Source organism: Coptis chinensis, chromosome 9, assembly GCF_015680905.1.
Source record: "Coptis chinensis isolate HL-2020 chromosome 9, ASM1568090v1, whole genome shotgun sequence".
NCBI lineage: Eukaryota > Viridiplantae > Streptophyta > Magnoliopsida > Ranunculales > Ranunculaceae > Coptis > Coptis chinensis.
Genome location: NC_141464.1, coordinates 32,624,403 through 32,642,586, shown reverse-complemented (window position 1 = coordinate 32,642,586; position 18,184 = coordinate 32,624,403). Strand labels below are relative to the sequence as shown.

The 18,184-nt window shown below is 40.7% G+C and overlaps 2 protein-coding genes across 3 annotated transcripts; both read right to left on the bottom strand.

Moving 5' to 3' along the window:
* Window positions 1-5,773: 5,773 nt before the first annotated feature.
* LOC147475607 (uncharacterized) lies at window positions 5,774-8,132 on the bottom strand. Of its 2 annotated transcripts, none has more exons than XM_086581734.1 (2): window positions 6,744-8,132; window positions 5,774-6,659 (listed from the first exon to the last, which is right to left on the bottom strand). In XM_086581734.1, exons 1-2 carry the CDS (start codon window positions 7,152-7,154, stop codon window positions 6,591-6,593), a joined length of 480 nt encoding a protein of 159 aa, XP_086437860.1. In that variant the 5' UTR covers window positions 7,155-8,132; the 3' UTR covers window positions 5,774-6,590. Both variants share the same exon structure in this region, with proteins under 2 accessions (XP_086437860.1, XP_086437861.1).
* A 2,247-nt stretch (window positions 8,133-10,379) lies between these two features.
* Window positions 10,380-16,763, bottom strand: LOC147475606 (ribonuclease 3-like protein 2). Its single transcript, XM_086581733.1, has 5 exons — window positions 16,441-16,763; window positions 15,843-16,202; window positions 15,585-15,746; window positions 15,117-15,487; window positions 10,380-10,731 (listed from the first exon to the last, which is right to left on the bottom strand). The coding sequence occupies exons 1-5, from the start codon at window positions 16,456-16,458 to the stop codon at window positions 10,554-10,556; spliced, it is 1,089 nt and encodes a 362-aa protein (XP_086437859.1). The 5' UTR covers window positions 16,459-16,763; the 3' UTR covers window positions 10,380-10,553.
* Between the last annotated feature and the right edge of the window lie 1,421 nt (window positions 16,764-18,184).

Below are 18,184 nucleotides of genomic sequence, written 5' to 3'. Positions count from 1 at the left end.
AACCTCGAAGATTATCCCTGAGATTTCAAAAAGAAATCAATGATGAGGTCGACAAACTCAAGCAAGTCGGTTTCATCAGAAAGGTCGATTACCCAGACTGGATCGCTAACATAATAGCCGTTCCAAAGAAAAATGGCACAGTTTGCCTCTGCGTTGACTTCACCAATGTCAACTAAGAAACACCTAAGGATAGCTTTCCTTTACCTGACCGACTTATGGACCAAAGTTGTGGCCACAAGCTTCTGTCATTTATGGATGCATACAGTGGGTACAACCAGATCCCACTCACTGAAGAAGACCAAGAGAAAACGTCATTCATCACAGAACAAGGAATTTACTGCTACAACGTCCTCCCGTTTGGCTTCAAGAACGCTGGAGCGACTTATCAACGGTTGGTCACTGACATGTTCCAGGACATGTTAGGGGATACCATGGAAGTCTATATCGACGACATGGTTGTCAAGAGCAGGAAAGCAGGTGACCACCTCACTCACCTTGAACAAGGGTTCTCCAGTTACGCAGAACTCGAATGAAGCTGAATCCAAAAAAAATGTCTTTTTGGGGCGTCCTCCAGGAAGTTTCTGGGTACTAGGTCTCACAGCGGGGAATCGAGGCTAACCCAGACCAAATCCGAGCGTTCTTGGACATGCCCGATCCACAGACAAAGAAGCAAATACAGAAGCTATCAAGAATGGTTGCAGCACTCAACTGATTCATATCAAGGGCGTCAGACAAGTGCCGACCGTTCCTACAACTTCTTAAAAAATGTGAACAGTTCTCGTGGAACAACCAGTGCCACCAAGCGTTCTCCACCCTCAAAGAATATCTGACAACACCTCCCGTCTTAGCAAAACCAACATATGGGGGAACGTTGGGGCTTTATCTAGCAATATCAGACTTTGCTATCAGTTCGGTTCTCTTCAAGGAGGAAAACAACTTAGAGAAACCAATCTACTTTACAAGTAAGATGCTAACCCCAGCTGAAAAAACTACTCTTACATTGAAAGATCAGTACTCGCATTGTTATATTCTGCAAGGAAGTTCAGGCCTTATTTTCAAGCGCATCCAATCAAAGTAATCATCGATCTCCCGCTGAAGAAAATCCTTCATAGGGAGAATAAGACAACTCGCATAGCAATATGGGACGAAGAACTCGGGGAACACCACATCGAGTTCGTCCCACGCACCTCTCAAAAAGGACAGGTCATTGCAGATTTTCTAGCAGATTTTCCTGTCGACGACCTAAATTGGGAATCAGAAACAGATATCCCATCCACAAAAAAGCACGACAAATCAGTATGGTCTCTCTTTGTAAATGGTTCTAGCAACCCGGAGGGAGTGGAGTCAGAGTCGTCTTAGTGTCACCAGATGGAGCTATGATGGAGAAATCAGTTCACATCGACTTCGTGACCTCCAACAACGAGGCGGAGTACAAGGCACTAATCATAGGGCTTCGAATGACGCTACAGCTCGGTGTACAGGAGCTTCAAGTCTTTAGTGACTTGCAACTAGTTGTTCGCCAGATTGCTAAAGAGTACACTACCCACGAAGGTAACCTTTCTAAGTACCGTCAAGTTGTTTATCAGTTACTTCCGTCTTTTAAGAAAGCCACCATACACCACTTTTTGCATGACGAGAACCGTCACGCAGACAGTTTAGCTTACCTGACTACTCAAACACCGAACTGCGCCCCTAGGCAGTTACTCATTGAAGTAGTTGACCGACCTGCTTAACAAGCGAAACACGTCCTAGAAATCAGCGACCTGTGCCCACTCTCTGACAATCAGATGAGTCAAACATTGATGCAACCCATCAAAGAATACATTCAGCACGGTACACTCCCAGAAAAGTGTGCCAAAGCCAGACAAGTTCCATATCAGGCACGCCGTTACTGTTTGGTAAATAACAAGTTATTCAAAAAATCTGCTGGCGGACCTCACTTAAGGTGCATAAGCCCAGAACAAGGTCAATTGATTTTTGCTGAAATTCATGAGGGAGAGTGCAGAAACCATGCTGGAGGTCACTCTTTGGCCCACAAAGCAATCTCCCAAAGATACTTTTGGCCTCGAATGCAGATCGATGTCAAAACATATGTCCTCAAGTGCATCAAATGACAGACCTTTAGCCACAATATCATCCAGCCAGCTCGCGAATTGATCAATATTGCAAGCCCTTGAGCCATTTCACATGTGAGGTTTGGACATCATGGGACCGTTCATCCCACAAAAGAGTACTGGTTTTCGCTTCGTCTTAGCTGCAATTGATTACTTCACTAAGTGGGTCGAAGCAATTCCTTTAGCTCATGTGAAGGAATCACATGTCAGAAACTTCATCTGGACTCACATCATCACTAGATTTGGCTTGCCACACACACTGATGGATAATGGTTCCCAATTCAAGGGAAAAACAGTCAAGGAGTTTCTGGCCAAGTGGAAGATCAATCATGCATTCTCCACTCCTCAGTACGCTCAAAGCAATAGCCAAGCAGAAGCTAGCAACAAAGCAATCTTGGAGAATTTGAAGAAAAAGATTGAAAAGAACAAAAGCCAATGGCCAAATTAGTTAGAAAACATTCTGTGGGCTCACCGCACCACAGCTCGCTCCAGCACAGGTGAGTCACTATTCTCCTTATGCTATGGCACAGAGGCCGTAATTCCCACCGAACTGACAGTCACTACGACTCGGTCCAAACTCGTCGAGTCTAGACACAATGACTCCGTCCTAGCTCGAGAGGTCGACTTGCTGGAAGAACGCCGTGACTTAGCAGCCATCAGAGTGGCATCTTACCATCAAACTCTAAAGAAGTCCTACAACAAGTGAGTCAATCCTCGATCTTTTCAACCTGGTGATCTAGTTCTGAAAAAGACTCAAGATGACTCCAAGCTAGCACCAACTTGGGAGGGACCGTACATAGTGGAACGAGTCATTGGCAATGGAGCGTACTGGATCAAAACCCAAGGGGGGAAACCATTGCCACGCCCTTAGAACACTTATTTATTGAAAAAAAATTATCAATAAAAATGCATTGTTGTACATTCCATGTCTTTATGTTTTTATTACAACCTACATCGTTCAATTTCATCAACAAGACATCGAACTTGCACTGAAAGCACCACCAGTATACGCGCACATTCAGCACTCTCATGAGTTTCAACGCTCCTAGCGAGCAATACGCTTTCATAAGCTAACATGCTCTCCGCGAGCAGCACGCTCTCTTGAGCTTACAGGCTCCATAACCTCTCCAATACTAGTTGAGGACCTATAATTCTAGGATCAACTCAGTGAGAACGCTCCTAGTGAGCAACACGCTTTTATAAGCTAACACGCTCTCCACGAGCAGCACGCTCTCTTAAGCTTACAGGCTCCAGAGCCTCTCCAATTCTCACTAGTTTAGGACTTATACTTCTAAGATCAACTCAGTGAGAACGCTCCCAGTGAGCAGTATGCTTTCATCAGCTAACACGCTCTCCGCGAGCAGCACGCTCTCTTTAGCTTACAGGCTCCAGAGCCTCTCCAATTCTCACTAGTTGAGGACCTATAACTCTAAGATCAACTTAGTTAGAATGCTCTCCGTGAGTAGTATACTTTCTTAAGCTAACACACTCTACACGAGCAAAACGCTCTCCGTGAGCAGCACGCTCTCTTGAGCTTACAGGCTCCAGAGCCTCTCCAATTTTCATTAGTTGATTACCTATAACTTTAGAATCAGCTCAATGAAAACGCTCTCAGCGAACGGACTCCACAGCCTATACAGTTCTTACTAGTGGGCAACCCATAAATTAGAACGTTATCTACAAGCAAAACGCTTCCTTACGCTAATTCTCAGGCTTCTTAGCCACTATATGTCATATGCATTATAAACGGAACAATAGCTACAAGCAATTCAGCATAAGTAAAAACATGCATTCCATACACATTCATCAATGGAACTACCTAAACAGAACCAGGAAACCAGTTCGCGAATCTACCGATCTGCTGGGTTTACCCAGGAAATCCAGATCGGTATTTCTTACAACTTTTGCAAATATCGAACTGCCACTTTCGTAGAAACCAATTCGTTCTATATCTATACCAAAAGGTGAACTGCTCAGGCAAGCCTGAGAAACCAGCTCTATTGTTTAACTCTCTTACAGAGAGGAGGACTGACAAAACATCCAAAAAATTCATAACTTACACAGACAAGTCCAAAAATTACAATCATGAATCAGCAACAATGTGTTTATCATCAGCGGGCATAACAGGAGTAGCACTGGTCGAGGCAACGTTCCTCGCATCTCTGGGTACGACACACATACTCGTACCCAAAGCCCCACGATCGGGCGCGATCGACTCGCAATCAAGTACTTCGCTCATCTCGACATACTCGATACATGCCGGTCGATGCGCACCTTTAAGCCTTCGTCAACAACACCACAAGCCGATTACTTAGCATACTCCGTCACTTCAACCAGCTTTTCCTGCAAGTCCTTCATCGAGTTAACCAGCACAGACTTCTCTTCCAAACTGTCCCGGTACTTTTTCATCATCCTTTGCAATCTCCTCTTGTCAGCCTCCCACGCAGCTCGCACGCATTCCAGTTCGACTTTAGAATGGTCACTATCGTCAGAACGCTTAACAAGACTTTTCAGCTTATCATACCCAGCCAGGAACTTCAAATAAAATACCAAAGTTAGAGTCGCCCCTCAAACAGCAGAAAACCATATCAACTAAAGAACTTACCAAATAACAGGCTTTATCCATGGTCCCCAAAATCGTCCCCATGTCTTCATCTTCCAACTCTGCTTTGTCACCATTTAATACAATTCCCTTCAGAAGGCAGGCCGCTATGGGCGCTGAGTGGAATCTACAGTCATAGCGTTGGACCATACGCTTCTTCCCCGTTCCCCCGACATAGAAGAACTCGCTCCCCACGTTGCGCAAAACTTTCACCCGCAGCACGTTGGTTTTAACCAAGGTCGCCAGTTCATCGATTCAGTCGCCCCCACGTTTCTTCGACCGGGAGACTGAACACAATGCACCACAATGGGGACACCGCCTCCTGGCTCGCTTGTTACTCGTAGCCTCCGGAGCCACCACCTTCCTCTTGCCGTAGTCACAATGGCGGCACTGGTCTACGAACTCAATCTCCTCCATAACGAGAGGAGAATATTCCCTCTCACTTCCATCACTAGCAGCAGCTCCACCTCACCTGGCCATAATAAAGTCTACAAACACAACCGACGATCAACGAACTAGCAAAAGAGCAAAGCTTTATTGTTCGAACGGAGAATCAAGCAATGAAGAACACGTACCTGAGATGAACAGCAAAGGAAAGCGTGCAAGAACTTTGGAGAAGAACAGAGAAACTGAAAGAAGAAGATGAGCAAATGCTTTTCAAATCCTAGCAACAGTTCTTTTATTTTCAAGAAACGCACCTTCCCTAGGCACATCATAATGACATCGAGATGCCAAACGTTAGGCTACTTGGTAGCCATCATTGCATATCTCCAACCATTCATATTCCTACACGTGTCACGCACGTGCAGAAATCACTTCAACACTCAATAATGAATGACGCTGCATACATAATACACTCTCCGCAGTTCGTACAGACTTACTAATTTTCACTAATCGCAACCTACAATGCTAAGGACCAATAAAGATCAGGACGCTCACTAAGGCTCACAAGTTACTTAGCCTCACCCACTACTACCACGGGTCGCCTACACAGCCAGGCCATTATAACAATATCAAGAATCACACATTCACACCATCAAAAGCTAAACAAAGCGGACAAACAAAAACTAGCATTTTATAAAAGCAAAAGGACGAGCTGCTCGACCAAATTCAAGCCCCAGTTCGTCTACTAGCCAAGGTGCTGAGTCTACTCAGAAAATCCAGCTCGGCTAATCACCATTCATTATACAACGAGCTCCCCATAACAATACAGGGAGCCAGTTCGCCCAGTGTTTTAACAACCATAAAAGAGAACGTCGAACTGCCCAGGTTACCCTAGGAAACCAGCTCTAATGTATCACACCATACATCAACGGAACAAAAACAGAAAAACCACTCTCAACTCACAAATTCAAAGCAGACTAGACAACTTTTTCAGTGGACAAGGGATGCAGCTCGTCTTCCACAGTATTCCCATCACCAGCAGTGCCCTCACCAGCAGCAATAACCACATCACCGGCAGCACTCAACGACAACAGCACATCAGGAGCGACCTCGCCAACATGAGGATCAACAACTGGAGAATCAGTTGTAACTAAGGCACCTACATCACCTGCACCCTCTACTACGGGTGACACCGGTCCAGCCATACCTCCCTGCAATGCCTTATAAGCCGCCTCCAGTTCAGCAAAATCCTCATCTTGAAAGTTGAATGCATCAATAGCTCTCTTGGCGACCCCCTTGCAACGTTCGGCATACTCGGTCACCCTAGCGATCTCTGCCTTTGCATTACTAAGCTCCAGATTTGCCATTTCCAGATCGGTGGTCATCGTCATTTTCTCCAAATGAACGTTCTGATGCTCCTTCAACTCCTCCAGCTCCTTGTGGTCAGCTTCATAGACGTCCCGGACATTCTTCAACTCATCTCCCAGCTTTCACACCAGCTCCCTGTCTATCTCAGCTATCTGAGCGATCTCCTTCAACTTATGGTACCCGCTCACAAGCTACAAAAATGCATAAACAGTAACAATCAATTCCCGAGGGTAAAAGCAAGAACCAACGAGCAAGATCTGTAGAACATCACTTACCAGACATTGAGCCAGGTCCATTCGCTTCAGATTCTCAGCCAAGCTCTTGGAGTCCAGTTCTTGACAATTGCCGTCCAGGGCCATGTAATCAACCATGCAGGCCGTAATCTTGTTGGACTTGAAGCTGACATCAGTTTGCTGCACCCCATCTTCATCCACATACACCACTTGGCGATCCAGATCACTCCTAGCCATAGCCGCCTTCTCACTCGACTTCCTCGGGCATCGCCTGGCTATGACCGACCTCAAAGGTCTCCAGGTCGATGAGCTCTTGGTCGAACACAACCCTCGACCTGGAGCTACGGGGTTTTCCCACACTTCGCTCCACACCGCCCGCCACAGCAGAACCGAGTCGCCCCCAGTTATCAGATCTGCTACCCTCGTAGCCTTGGCAACCCTCGGTTCAGCCATAGGACCTTTCCTCTTCAACAAGCTGCTTCGCTAGCGAGGATTGAACTAGAATTCCTCCAAGTCCAAGGGAGCTTCAAGTCGTTTCGTCGACCCACCAACCCCAGAAGTCCCAGCACCCCCTCCAGTTCACTTGGGCCCAGAGCGGCTACGATTTCTGTCCTCCCTGGTCACCAGATCACCTTTCGACTTCGCCTTCTCCATCACAGATAGGCTGAACGAATCACCAATAGTCCCAGCTCGAGCCCTCTCCTTCTGGCCTCTCCTTTTCTCATTGATAGCATGACCTCCTCTCTCCACAAAGTAGTGCGCTACTTCTGGCAACTTTCTCCTTTTCTCTGTTCGAGTTAGCCTGGCAAATTGCTCAATTACCTTTCATTCAGGTTCCCTTTTTATGGCGAGCTCTACAAAAACAACACAAAATCATGTCAAATACAATATCAACAACCAGAGCATCAAAACAACAAACCAATACACTTCTACGCACCCGAAAAATTACAAACCCTAGAATTCAAACTCAACCCTCCAGCACAGAAATTCCCCACTACCAGCAACGGCCTCCTCTCCCAGGCCTCATTGCTTACACCGTCCAAAACGCTTGATTTTTTCGACACTGTTTGCAGACTAAAGTTAAAAGCGCTAGACCGCTTTATAATGAAGTGTTCCATAATGTCAACGACCTCTATGTAGTACTCACCACTCGCATTTAGCAGGTCGAACACTCTAAGCAGCCGCCAAGTATTCCCCACAAATTGGCAGAGCGCTTTACCAGAAAAATTCAGAAATTCGCAAGTCAGCTTCGAGAATGGTATCCTCATACCAACCCTCAGCTGTCCCTCGTAGATAATTACTCCAAAGTTCGGTGGTACGTAATCTGCAGTAAACACCTTGACACTCTTCTCCACGTCGTGGATCTCCAGCTCGCCCACATTGATGTTATAAACTTCCTTCAAGTCAGTGAAAGCTTTCGTCCCCCGTTTATTTACACATTGGCGGCACCCCATTTGGCGGACGATCCCTCATCCGCGACTGAAGCCACAAATACCACACAACCGTGATCGGCGCATCACCCTCCTCACACCTAACCTCAGCTTCATCACCCTCATGACCATTCTCAAAACCCACCAACTCTTCCCTATCCTCCTCATATTCTCCACAGCTTAGAGATACTTCTTGAATCTCCTCAGATCGAGTATCGTCAGAGTCAGACATCTCATTTTGTCTTATCAAATATCAAAACTAAGCACCATAAGCTAACACCGATCCAGCTACTAGACACACAACGCCTGAGCAGAAGAAAGAAAAAGAAAAACGGAAAAGCAGCAGCAGCATAAGCACTAACCTGAGAAACCCTAGCTTGCATTTTTGTTGAAGAAGAAAACGAAAAATGACTTTTCAGCTCTCCAAATTTGATTTTGTATAACCGCTCTTCAGTTCCCAAGGTATCATGATTACAACCTATGCCCTAGCCCACACGTCTACCAAAAGAGGTGTCTTGTCTTTTCACATCCCGAAAAATCAAACCCAACTGCTCAGATTCTCCCACGTGTCCAGCACATGCTCACTACAGTACGCGATCTCTCCAGCCTCATGGACATTTCTCTTCTCAGACGTCCTTCTCACTTATGCAAGACACGTGTCACCGTTCTCTCTCAGCAAATCGCTTCTCTACATACAGCGACCTATTGAGATGGGGCTGTGTGAGGGACTAATATTCACACTCAACGAATATCGAGCACGCGTCCAGCATAAGCAAAGACCTCATCGAACTCAGGTCATCGACCTCCAAGCTCGCTTCATAAGCAGCTCGCCTCATGTAGATGGTCTAATTTAACTCGCTCGGGGAAACACAGGTCGACCAGATGCAATCATTACCAGGACCATACTTGTACTTCCAATCACCGTGATATACAAACTACTACAACCACTCCCAATGATCACAAAGTTCCTACCAAAACCAACCTAACACTCAACCTTGATCTCAACCACACATTTGTACGTGTAAGAACACGTGTCTCCCAGATCTCCATGCCCTTTAGCTATAAATACCACCTACATGAACTACGTCAGACCTGATTCTTCTCTCTCCCCAGAATCGAGAGATACATACGTAGGCAGTTCACTCATCAACGAACTCGGTCTTTCCCATAATCAATCTCATTCTCCTTCTAACCTTGTATGTAAAGGTAAACTAAAATGCTCCTTTACATTTGTAGTATAGAATAATAAGAATCTAGACTCATTGAGCTACTTGAATACTCGATGAGTCGAGCTTAAGTACAAAATAAAGCTCGAACAAAATTTAAGCTCAACTCGCACTCGACTCAAGAGATACACAAACCAAGCTTGAGTACCCTAGTACTCGACACGAGTAGCTCGATGACTAGCCCTACCTTGCAGATTACATACTTATAGTTATTAGTCCATACAAAATAGACGGTGTCATTTGTCAATTTTATTCATGGGTTAACTAGTATTACACCCACCCACCCAACCCCCTAGATGGAAAATTAGGGTCCCCAAAAAAAAACACAATCAAATTGGGTTTACCGTTTTTTTTTTTTGTTTGTTTTTTTTTTTTTTTTTTTTTTTTTTGGATTTGGAGAGACCCTAATTTTCCATCTAGTGGGGGGATCCTAATTGGCTCATCTAGTAGTGGGTAATACTCGTTAACCCTTTATTCATTTATTTCAATTCCTGCTTCCAATATGGAAAAGCACATTTATAATTACTGGATGTATGTAATGATGGTGATCTAGTTGACTTGTAATTGTTGTAGTTAAAACTCGATGAATGTACTTTCTGGTCGACTTGCAATCGTGTCAACGATGATATAAACTTTTCTTTTGTCAGTGATATGAAACAGGATGTTTTCTTTAATGTGTTGCAATGTTGATGATGTGGGAAACATTCTGTAGGTTTCATCATTTTTAAACAGGAAAATGGTAAATAGTAATATCTGGTGAAAAAAATGAAAAAGATATGAAAAAAGAGCACGATTTTAATAATGGAGATATAAGGTGAAGAAAACCACAGTTCCTAATAGAAAATGTGAACTACATGTCCAGGAGTAAGACCTTAGTTTTTAATATCGTGCTCTATACTCTTAATAGAGCACGATTTTTCAGTCATAAAATCGTGGCCTTTTGCCTATGTAATAGATCACACCATGCTAGAACAGCCCCTCAAATGGAATTGAAAAATGTGCTCTATCCCAACAGGTCACAGTTAAAAAAAAGTGGTCTACTAGTTTTTATGTAGTAGTGCACTGCCATTATTATTCAATACAGACTACGACCATTTTGATTTTTTATTGTCATGTAATAGATGTTAAACTTCATAATTCATAGGATACGTACTGATCCATGAAGTAAGTAGACATGTTAAGAACCTTTATTCACCTCAGGCAGCAAATTTAGTGTCCTTAAGATTATAAAGCATCATGGAAGCTGCTGAATTCTCTGCCTCCTTCACTTTTGGTTTTACTTTCCCGGTTGTCTTATATGTGCAGTCCGAAGTTTCAATTTCAACCATACAAATGTATTTTCTGTCATGGGAAGGACCCTCCTGATTCTCAACTCTGCATGTCCGTTCAAAAATGTTTGAAAAAAGACATTATAGTAAAGGATCAATATTTGCTATGAGCACTTAAAAGTGAAACCACACAATTGCAGAAGGCAATTCTACACTTCCTTAAAAGTATTGAGAAGTAACTTACCTATAAGCTACATGAGAACAAGTCATGAAATTAATACTTCCTCAAGTATATACTTTACTGGGAGAGAAGTGCAAGTAATATTAGTCAGGCAATTCGCACTACAATTAATTACATGTATACATATGTAACAAACCAACCACAAAGTAACACACATAGAGATGCTAAACACTGTTTTTGGTGTTGAACACTCGAGAAGTAACAGCAATGTAAAGGGAAAATCACTCGAGAAGTAACAGCAATGTAACCCTTCCAGAGTCGAAGGAATTTAGACTTTAATATGCCAGTTTAAAGCACCGGGCCCATGTAAGTGATGTAAAACAACTAATCAATTTTTTTTTTCTGGATATTTATGGGCCCCCTCCCCCCTGTGGTTCCGCCCCTGCTGCCAAACCACCTCCCCCACAGGATATTTTCCATGGAAACAAGAAGTCAATAAATAGAGAAACACACTTAGTCAGTGATTTTTCTTAATGGAATAAGCTAAAACACCATTCTTTGAACTGGGAGGCATAGCCGTTTTGAGTACAAAATACTCATGTCATCATGGTCTCTGTAGCTGGGTAATAGCTACCATTGTTGCAGAATACAAATGCCACACTTTTTGGTCATGGTTACACCTAACTTGCAATTTTTATTACCATATTATAATGATAGATTTAAGATTATTCGCTGTTCACATATAATACTAGGTGCCCATATAATGCAAAGGAAATAACTATCAACCCTAGGCTAGAAACTTTCTCATTTGTTGACTTGGGATCATAATTTGTTCTAGTTTGTTCTAAAACATGTTTTAGGAGTCCTAAGAGTTCCATTAGTTCACTTTTCACGGTTACACCTAACTTGCACTTTTTATTACCATATTATAATGATAGATTTAAGATTATTCGCAGTTCACATATAATACTAGGTGCCCATATAATGCAAAGGAAATAACTATAAACCCTAGGCTAGAAACTTTCTCATTTGTTGACTTGGGATCATAATTTGTTCTAGTTTGTTCTAAAACATGTTTTAGGAGTCCTAAGAGTTCCATTAGTTCACTTTTCACGGTTACACCTAACTTGCACTTTTTATTACCATATTATAATGATAGATTTAAGATTATTCGCAGTTCACATATAATACTAGGTGCCCATATAATGCAAAGGAAATAACTATAAACCCTAGTCTAGAAACTTTCTCATTTGTTGACTTGGGATCATAATTTGTTCTAGTTTGTTCTAAAACATGTTTTAGGAGTCCTAAGAGTTCCATTAGTTCACTTTTCTAGTTCTCAAGCAAGGTTAAACCCACAATACCAAATCAAATTACAGTCTTTATGAAATTGAGGTTGTTTTATTTATTTATAATCTATTGTTCTTGAAGACTTTGTGAGACAAAATCTTCTAAAGACTTAGATCACTTTTGTTGCCTTGTCATTGGGTATAGGATAAAGTCTATGGACTTTAACATCATTTAAAAATCACATTGGTCAAGGACCTCGTGTATCAATGCCATTTGAAGGTACTTCAGTGGCCCTACCATTCATCCATGTTTTGCCTACTGCAGATCACTACCACAATTCAAATCCCACCAAAACCTCAGTTGGGCGCTTATCACCACAAAAACAACCAAAACCCAAAATTCGTTAAATGTATGTTTTAATTTTTCAAGTTATAAGAATGTTAACTTTGTGATGCTGATTCTTAACACTGTAACAAAGATTTAGATATAACAAACAAAGATTGCTAGCGTCGACCCTCTTCAAAGGGGTAGGACCATTCTACCCCATAAAAAACAAAAAAAAAGTGACCAGTTACTTGTAAAATACTAAAATGTCCAAAACCTGTTTAACACTTTAACTCAAATGACCCAAGTTCGGCCACCACCCACCACTAACCCCTACACCCCCTTCACCACTCACCACTAACCTCCTGTCATAGTCCAGCATTCCACGGAGCTCTCATATTTCCTTTCACTTCTCTATTTCTTTGTCTTTATTCCATTTTTTCTTTTCTTTTCTTAATTTCTTCTCCCTCTCCAAAAATACCCATGGTTCTTTCTTGATAATTTACATTATATAACATTCCAAATTAGTGGGGCATTTTATTCTGATGCTTTGTAGTTATAAATGTTCACTTCGTAATCTCAAATCCATGGTAAAACTATATGCAAGTTGTTATGTAATCTCAAAATCTCAAATTGATGGGCGTCTTTTTCTGTTTTAATCATATCACATTCGAAATTAATTAAATTGGATGAACGAATTCCGATGAATTGGTGGTTGGTGACGAATTCTGAAGTGGAGGCTGGTGTAATGGGTAGCAGCTTCGAGGTGGCTGGGACTGTAGTGCAGAACCTTGAGAGAAGAGAGAGTTAACTCCTTGTTCTGAATGTTGATAAGTGGAACTGTTAGTATAGGTGGACAAGTAGCTTATTTTTGTCTGTATAGAGGTGGATTGGTCCTACCCCAATAAAGGGGCAGGATGTTAGCAATTCCCATAACAAGCCGCAGGTTCAAGTTTTTCCAGCTGTAGCTGAACAAAATGCCCCCCCCCCCCCAACCACCACCACCACCACTAATGACTCCAAAAACACTTTACATGTCACATTATCGTATATAGAGAAGACAGAGAATGAGAAATAGAACATGCGTTGTATGTTAATTGTATTTATTAGTAGGTTAATAGGTAAGTTACTGGTGACACCAGAATAAATATCACATCAACAGAACACGAAGAAGAGTAAATGGCTGATTTTTGTCTAAGATAATTCCTAGAGCACATGGTGATATCCTCTTTACCAAAATTCAGCTCATCTTACTGTATCTATGCCTTGTCAAAAGGTCTGTTCTAAGACTTTTCTAAAGGTCTTGAACTCCCCACCTTGCAACCATCTTTTGACGATTTTAAAAACTTTAAGCTGCCTATTCTGCTCTGTCCTACTTGTGAGGAGATTTAACCTCGTGAGGAGATCATACGCTGATACAACATTCAATGATGCCAACAGGTATCCTGGTATAAACTAACATGATTTGATTTTTTTTTTATCATGTATGAGGGGCCAAATTTCAAGTGTTATTGAAAGAAAATACTAGAATGATACAAAAATACTAAGAAGAGTCATACAGTGGCCAATCGACATATTGAGCGTTCCTTAGTCCATAGATCATGGTCGAAGCTACTGAATTTTTTACATCCTTTACTTTTTGTTTTACAACTTACGGAAAATTTGTATGAGCCTTTGAACATTTCCTTTTTTACGGAACAGATGTATCTTCTGTCATGCAAAATACCCTCATCTTTCTAAACTATGCATGCCCATTCACTATTATATCTGCAGAGAACAAAGTAAATCCCTTCACTCGAGGATCGATATTTGGTATGAATACCTTCCCATAGAAACATTGATCCACTAGCAGAATGAATAACCTTTTCCAACACAGAAAATTTCAAATGGACATACAGAGTTGAGAGAAAGGTGGGTCTTTCCCATGACAGAAGAGACATCTGTCCTGCCCACTCTGAAGCTTTAGATTCTGCATATAAAAGTGCGGAGGATGTAAAACCAAAAGTGAGGGATGCAAAAAAGCCAGCACCTTCTACGATTCTCCATGGTCTAGCTTAGTGTCAGGCATTACTGAATAACTCTTCGCAATGTCTCTTCATCCATCAGTTATTTTATTATTTATCAGTAACACATGAAGTATGTACCTTGTATAGAAAAAACAAATCAAATATACTGCCATCTCGTATCAGACACTGAATGGCGTGAATGAATTTTGGGAGTTACTTCATTTTGGTGATGGACTATTAGGGCAATAATTTGGATGAGGATGAGGATGAGGATAGGAAGGATTGGAGTCAGTTTTGAGGCTTCATAATAAAAACGTGATGACAACAATATTTGCATACACATAGATCCAAGGGATGAATTTTAGTGGGCAGGGAATGAACTCCCCAGATGGGGCTCCCACAAGAGAAATATTATAAAAGCAAAGATCTTAGGAAGGATTCGCTTTTCTAAATCAAAGATTCTTTGACTGCTTTATAAAATGTTATACTTCCATCAATACCTTAAAGATGGTAAAATTAGGTACATCAACTACCTTTCACAGAAACCTACACAAAAGTATTCAGATTATGCTATTCAAAAACTTTATGCAAATGGTACATTTAACCATGAAAGATTTCATAACTACTACAACAACACAAGCAATACTACGTTCAGCTAATAATGTAACTCAGTGAGTAGAATTTTCAAACCTGTAAGTTGGTTTTGACCAATGTTTCTTGCCACAGAACTCGATAAGCTTCTGCTTTGCTACAGTTAACTCCTCCACTCCATTTAGCAATTCACAACTGCCTTCAGCTTTAATCAGCATAGACTCTGACATCAACAATTTGTCCAAAGCTGCTTTTGATGCAATAAGCTTCGACGTCTCTTTCTGTTCTGAACACGCTGAAGCCAAAAGCTTCCCGTCCACAAAAACATTGGTAATGTTATTTTCCCCTCTCCTCCAATGTTTAATATCAACGTTTTTGCCCTGTTTCTGACAAAGCTCGTAAAGCATTGTCACTGGTTGTTGCTTTAAATTCTCCAGCGTAACGATCGGCTCCAACAATGGACTAAAGACCTGTGAAAGACAATATATAACTAACCAAATTTAAAGACGGCTTTCTTCAAAAAAGGTAAAATTCGAAAAACTCAAATAGTAAGGAAAAACTTATTACCTCCCACATAAACTTCAAATCAAATTTGACGTCTACATATATAGCTGCAGCAATGGCTTCAACAATATCTGCTAGGATTTTTGGCGCTTTTACCTTTCCTCCATATGCTAAGTTCTCATAAGATTCTTCTTCTTCTTTAATTGCTAGAGAAAACTCATTCACCTACAAAGAAAAGTACAAAGCCAAATATCAACTCAAGATTAAACCAAATAAAACCAACCAATATTTTTTACTTTGCAATAAAAATAGTTTGACTACCTTTGCATCAAGAGAAGGGGCATTGTGCCTAACAAAATGAAACAATCCATTCCTGACTGCAACTCGAGCAAGCTTTTCAGTGCTAATATTGGAAGCACGGAGAAGCGAGAGTCGGCCCTGATCAAGATCAGGGTATGTAATATACACAAAATTTGCAAAAGCAAGTCCAAGCGCAGCATCACCAACAAACTCCAAACGTTGGTAAGATGGCGAGTCGTTTAACGATGAGTGAGTTAAGGCTGCTGCCAAGAGTGACTTGTCAAAGAAATTGTACTTGAGAATATGCTCAACTGCTTCAATGGACAACATGAAGTCTTCGTCCACCACTACTGTCATCATTTGCGTGTCGGGAAACGCAAGCTGTAGATAAAATCAATAAAAATAAATAAACCAACCTCAAGAAGAACCAATAATGTTTTTTAAGCTGAGAGACATTAGAAAAGAAAACGATCTAAGATTCTAAACTTAACGCTTAAGGAAAGAAAAACAAATAAAGTAACAGAAAAAGACAAAGACTTGCAAAATAAAGTGACCATTCAAAATAATAATAATAATAATAATAAATAATAAAGATATTCGAACCGAAAAAAAAATTTACCTGAAAATAAGCTTCCATGGTTGGGACAGAAGAATGTGTACTTTTGAGTTGTGACTTGTGAGGAAGAAACCAGCTCTTATTTTATTGTATGGAAAGAAGATTCTTCTTGTTTGGGTTGTTTTTTCAGAAAGAAGGTTGAAAATTTTAACCAAAAAAACGAAGGAACGTTGAAAAAGGAAAGACTGTGATGTTAACGAGTGGAGTTTTGTGTCAGTGTAGTCTCGTGTGGGGTCTAAATTTGGGTGCGTTTTTTAGTCCCGTACATCGTAGTCGTACAACAGTTACTATTTTTACCGCCCGCCAAATCTACTACTCACACAAACAGAATCTTAGAATTGTCGAACTTAAATTCTTATAGTGACCACGTAATCAATATAAGTCAAAATAAGGAGACTTGGGAAAGCGTTGAACTTTTGCTGATCGACACGGAGAGTTCTATTGTTAGATTGATTTCTACCAGGACAGGAGACTGAAGAGTGTCCTTAATTAATTCATATATATTAACACATTGTCTTGAAAACTTAATTGTCACCTTGCTTCCCAGATCAATCATGGCTTCAAAGTTTAAGTTTTCTTTCATCCTGTTTATTCTGTTTCTTGGAATTTATTCTGCCAAAGGTGTAACATCTAACGATCATTAATGATGGAGTACTAGTTGAGAAGATTGCCAAGGATTTGTTGTCCACAATGGTTATAAGTGTCGTGGATCGATATAATTGTCCATATCTCTCGTTAAATTCAAATGATACCGGAAAAACGGAAAAAAGAGAAAAAATGAGCAAGAATATGGACACGTGGCAGTAAATGATTGGACAGTGAAAAAAGAAGACTAAGGGGTTGTTTGTTTTTTTTGAATTCAGCATTCAGAGCCTCTTAAACTTAAGTTTTAAGCATTCAGAGGTTCAAAACTTGTTTGTTTTTTTTAGTAGTTTAAGCATTCATTGTTACTTTTTAGCATTCAAAGATTCAACACCAAAATTTCTTCTAAATCTTTGAATTCTAATACTTGAAACAAAGAAGTCCCTTCTTGCCTTTTCTTAAGAACCCATCTACTTTCCTACCTTGATTTTTATGGCTTCAAAATAAGTTCTTCAAAATTTGATGTTGGCGTCACGGGTTTTTCATTTTTTGGTGAATGATATCCACTTTGTTAAAAATAGAATTACATATATATATTCTAAAATAAACAAAATATGAAAATAAACCGTTAAAATATATTTGTGAAAGCATATTTTAAATAAATTTATTTATCATTTATTTTTTTCGATAATCCATCTCTTCTCCTCAAATATAATATATATTTTTGTTTAACAAGAAATCAAGTTAGTGTTTAAAATAGATAGCATGAGTAAAATTGTCCTAATGATTTATATTCAAATTTCTTGAGAGCGGTTATTCTAACGAGAAAAACAAACATGTTTTTTAGAATTCAAAGAATCAAAGATTTAGCATTCGGAGGATGAGTCATTCAAAGATTCAAAGATTCAAAGATTCATAGGCTCAGAAAAACAAACGACCCCTAAAAGGACTGATTCATGAGAGAGAAAGATTATTATCTCCTCGAGACCAAAAACTTGTAAACCAAAGAGAAAGAGAGCAATCTTTTAACCACCATTACTGATTCAATAAAACATTTCTTTTCATTCATCTCGAATCTATTCTATCAATCAATTAACACAAATCTCCAGTGAATCATCTTCAATAACCACATTGGCTTTGATGAGCGAAGTGTATCGAGGAAGAT

What these genes read in the sequence shown, in the direction of transcription:
- LOC147475607 (XM_086581734.1), bottom strand. Translation starts at nt 7,154, where the DNA reads ATGGCTGAACCGAGGGTTGCCAAGGCTACGAGGGTAGCAGATCTGATA. An exon ending in TGGACCTGGCTCAATGTCTG is followed by an intron (nt 6,660 to 6,743) that starts GTAAGTGATGTT and finishes GCATTTTTGTAG; the next exon opens with CTTGTGAGCGGGTACCATAA.
- LOC147475606 (XM_086581733.1), bottom strand. An exon ending in CCCCTTCTCTTGATGCAAAG is followed by an intron (nt 15,747 to 15,842) that starts GTAGTCAAACTA and finishes TTTTCTTTGTAG; the next exon opens with GTGAATGAGTTTTCTCTAGC. An exon ending in TGGTCAAAACCAACTTACAG is followed by an intron (nt 10,732 to 15,116) that starts GTTTGAAAATTC and finishes ACGGACATGCAG; the next exon opens with AGTTGAGAATCAGGAGGGTC.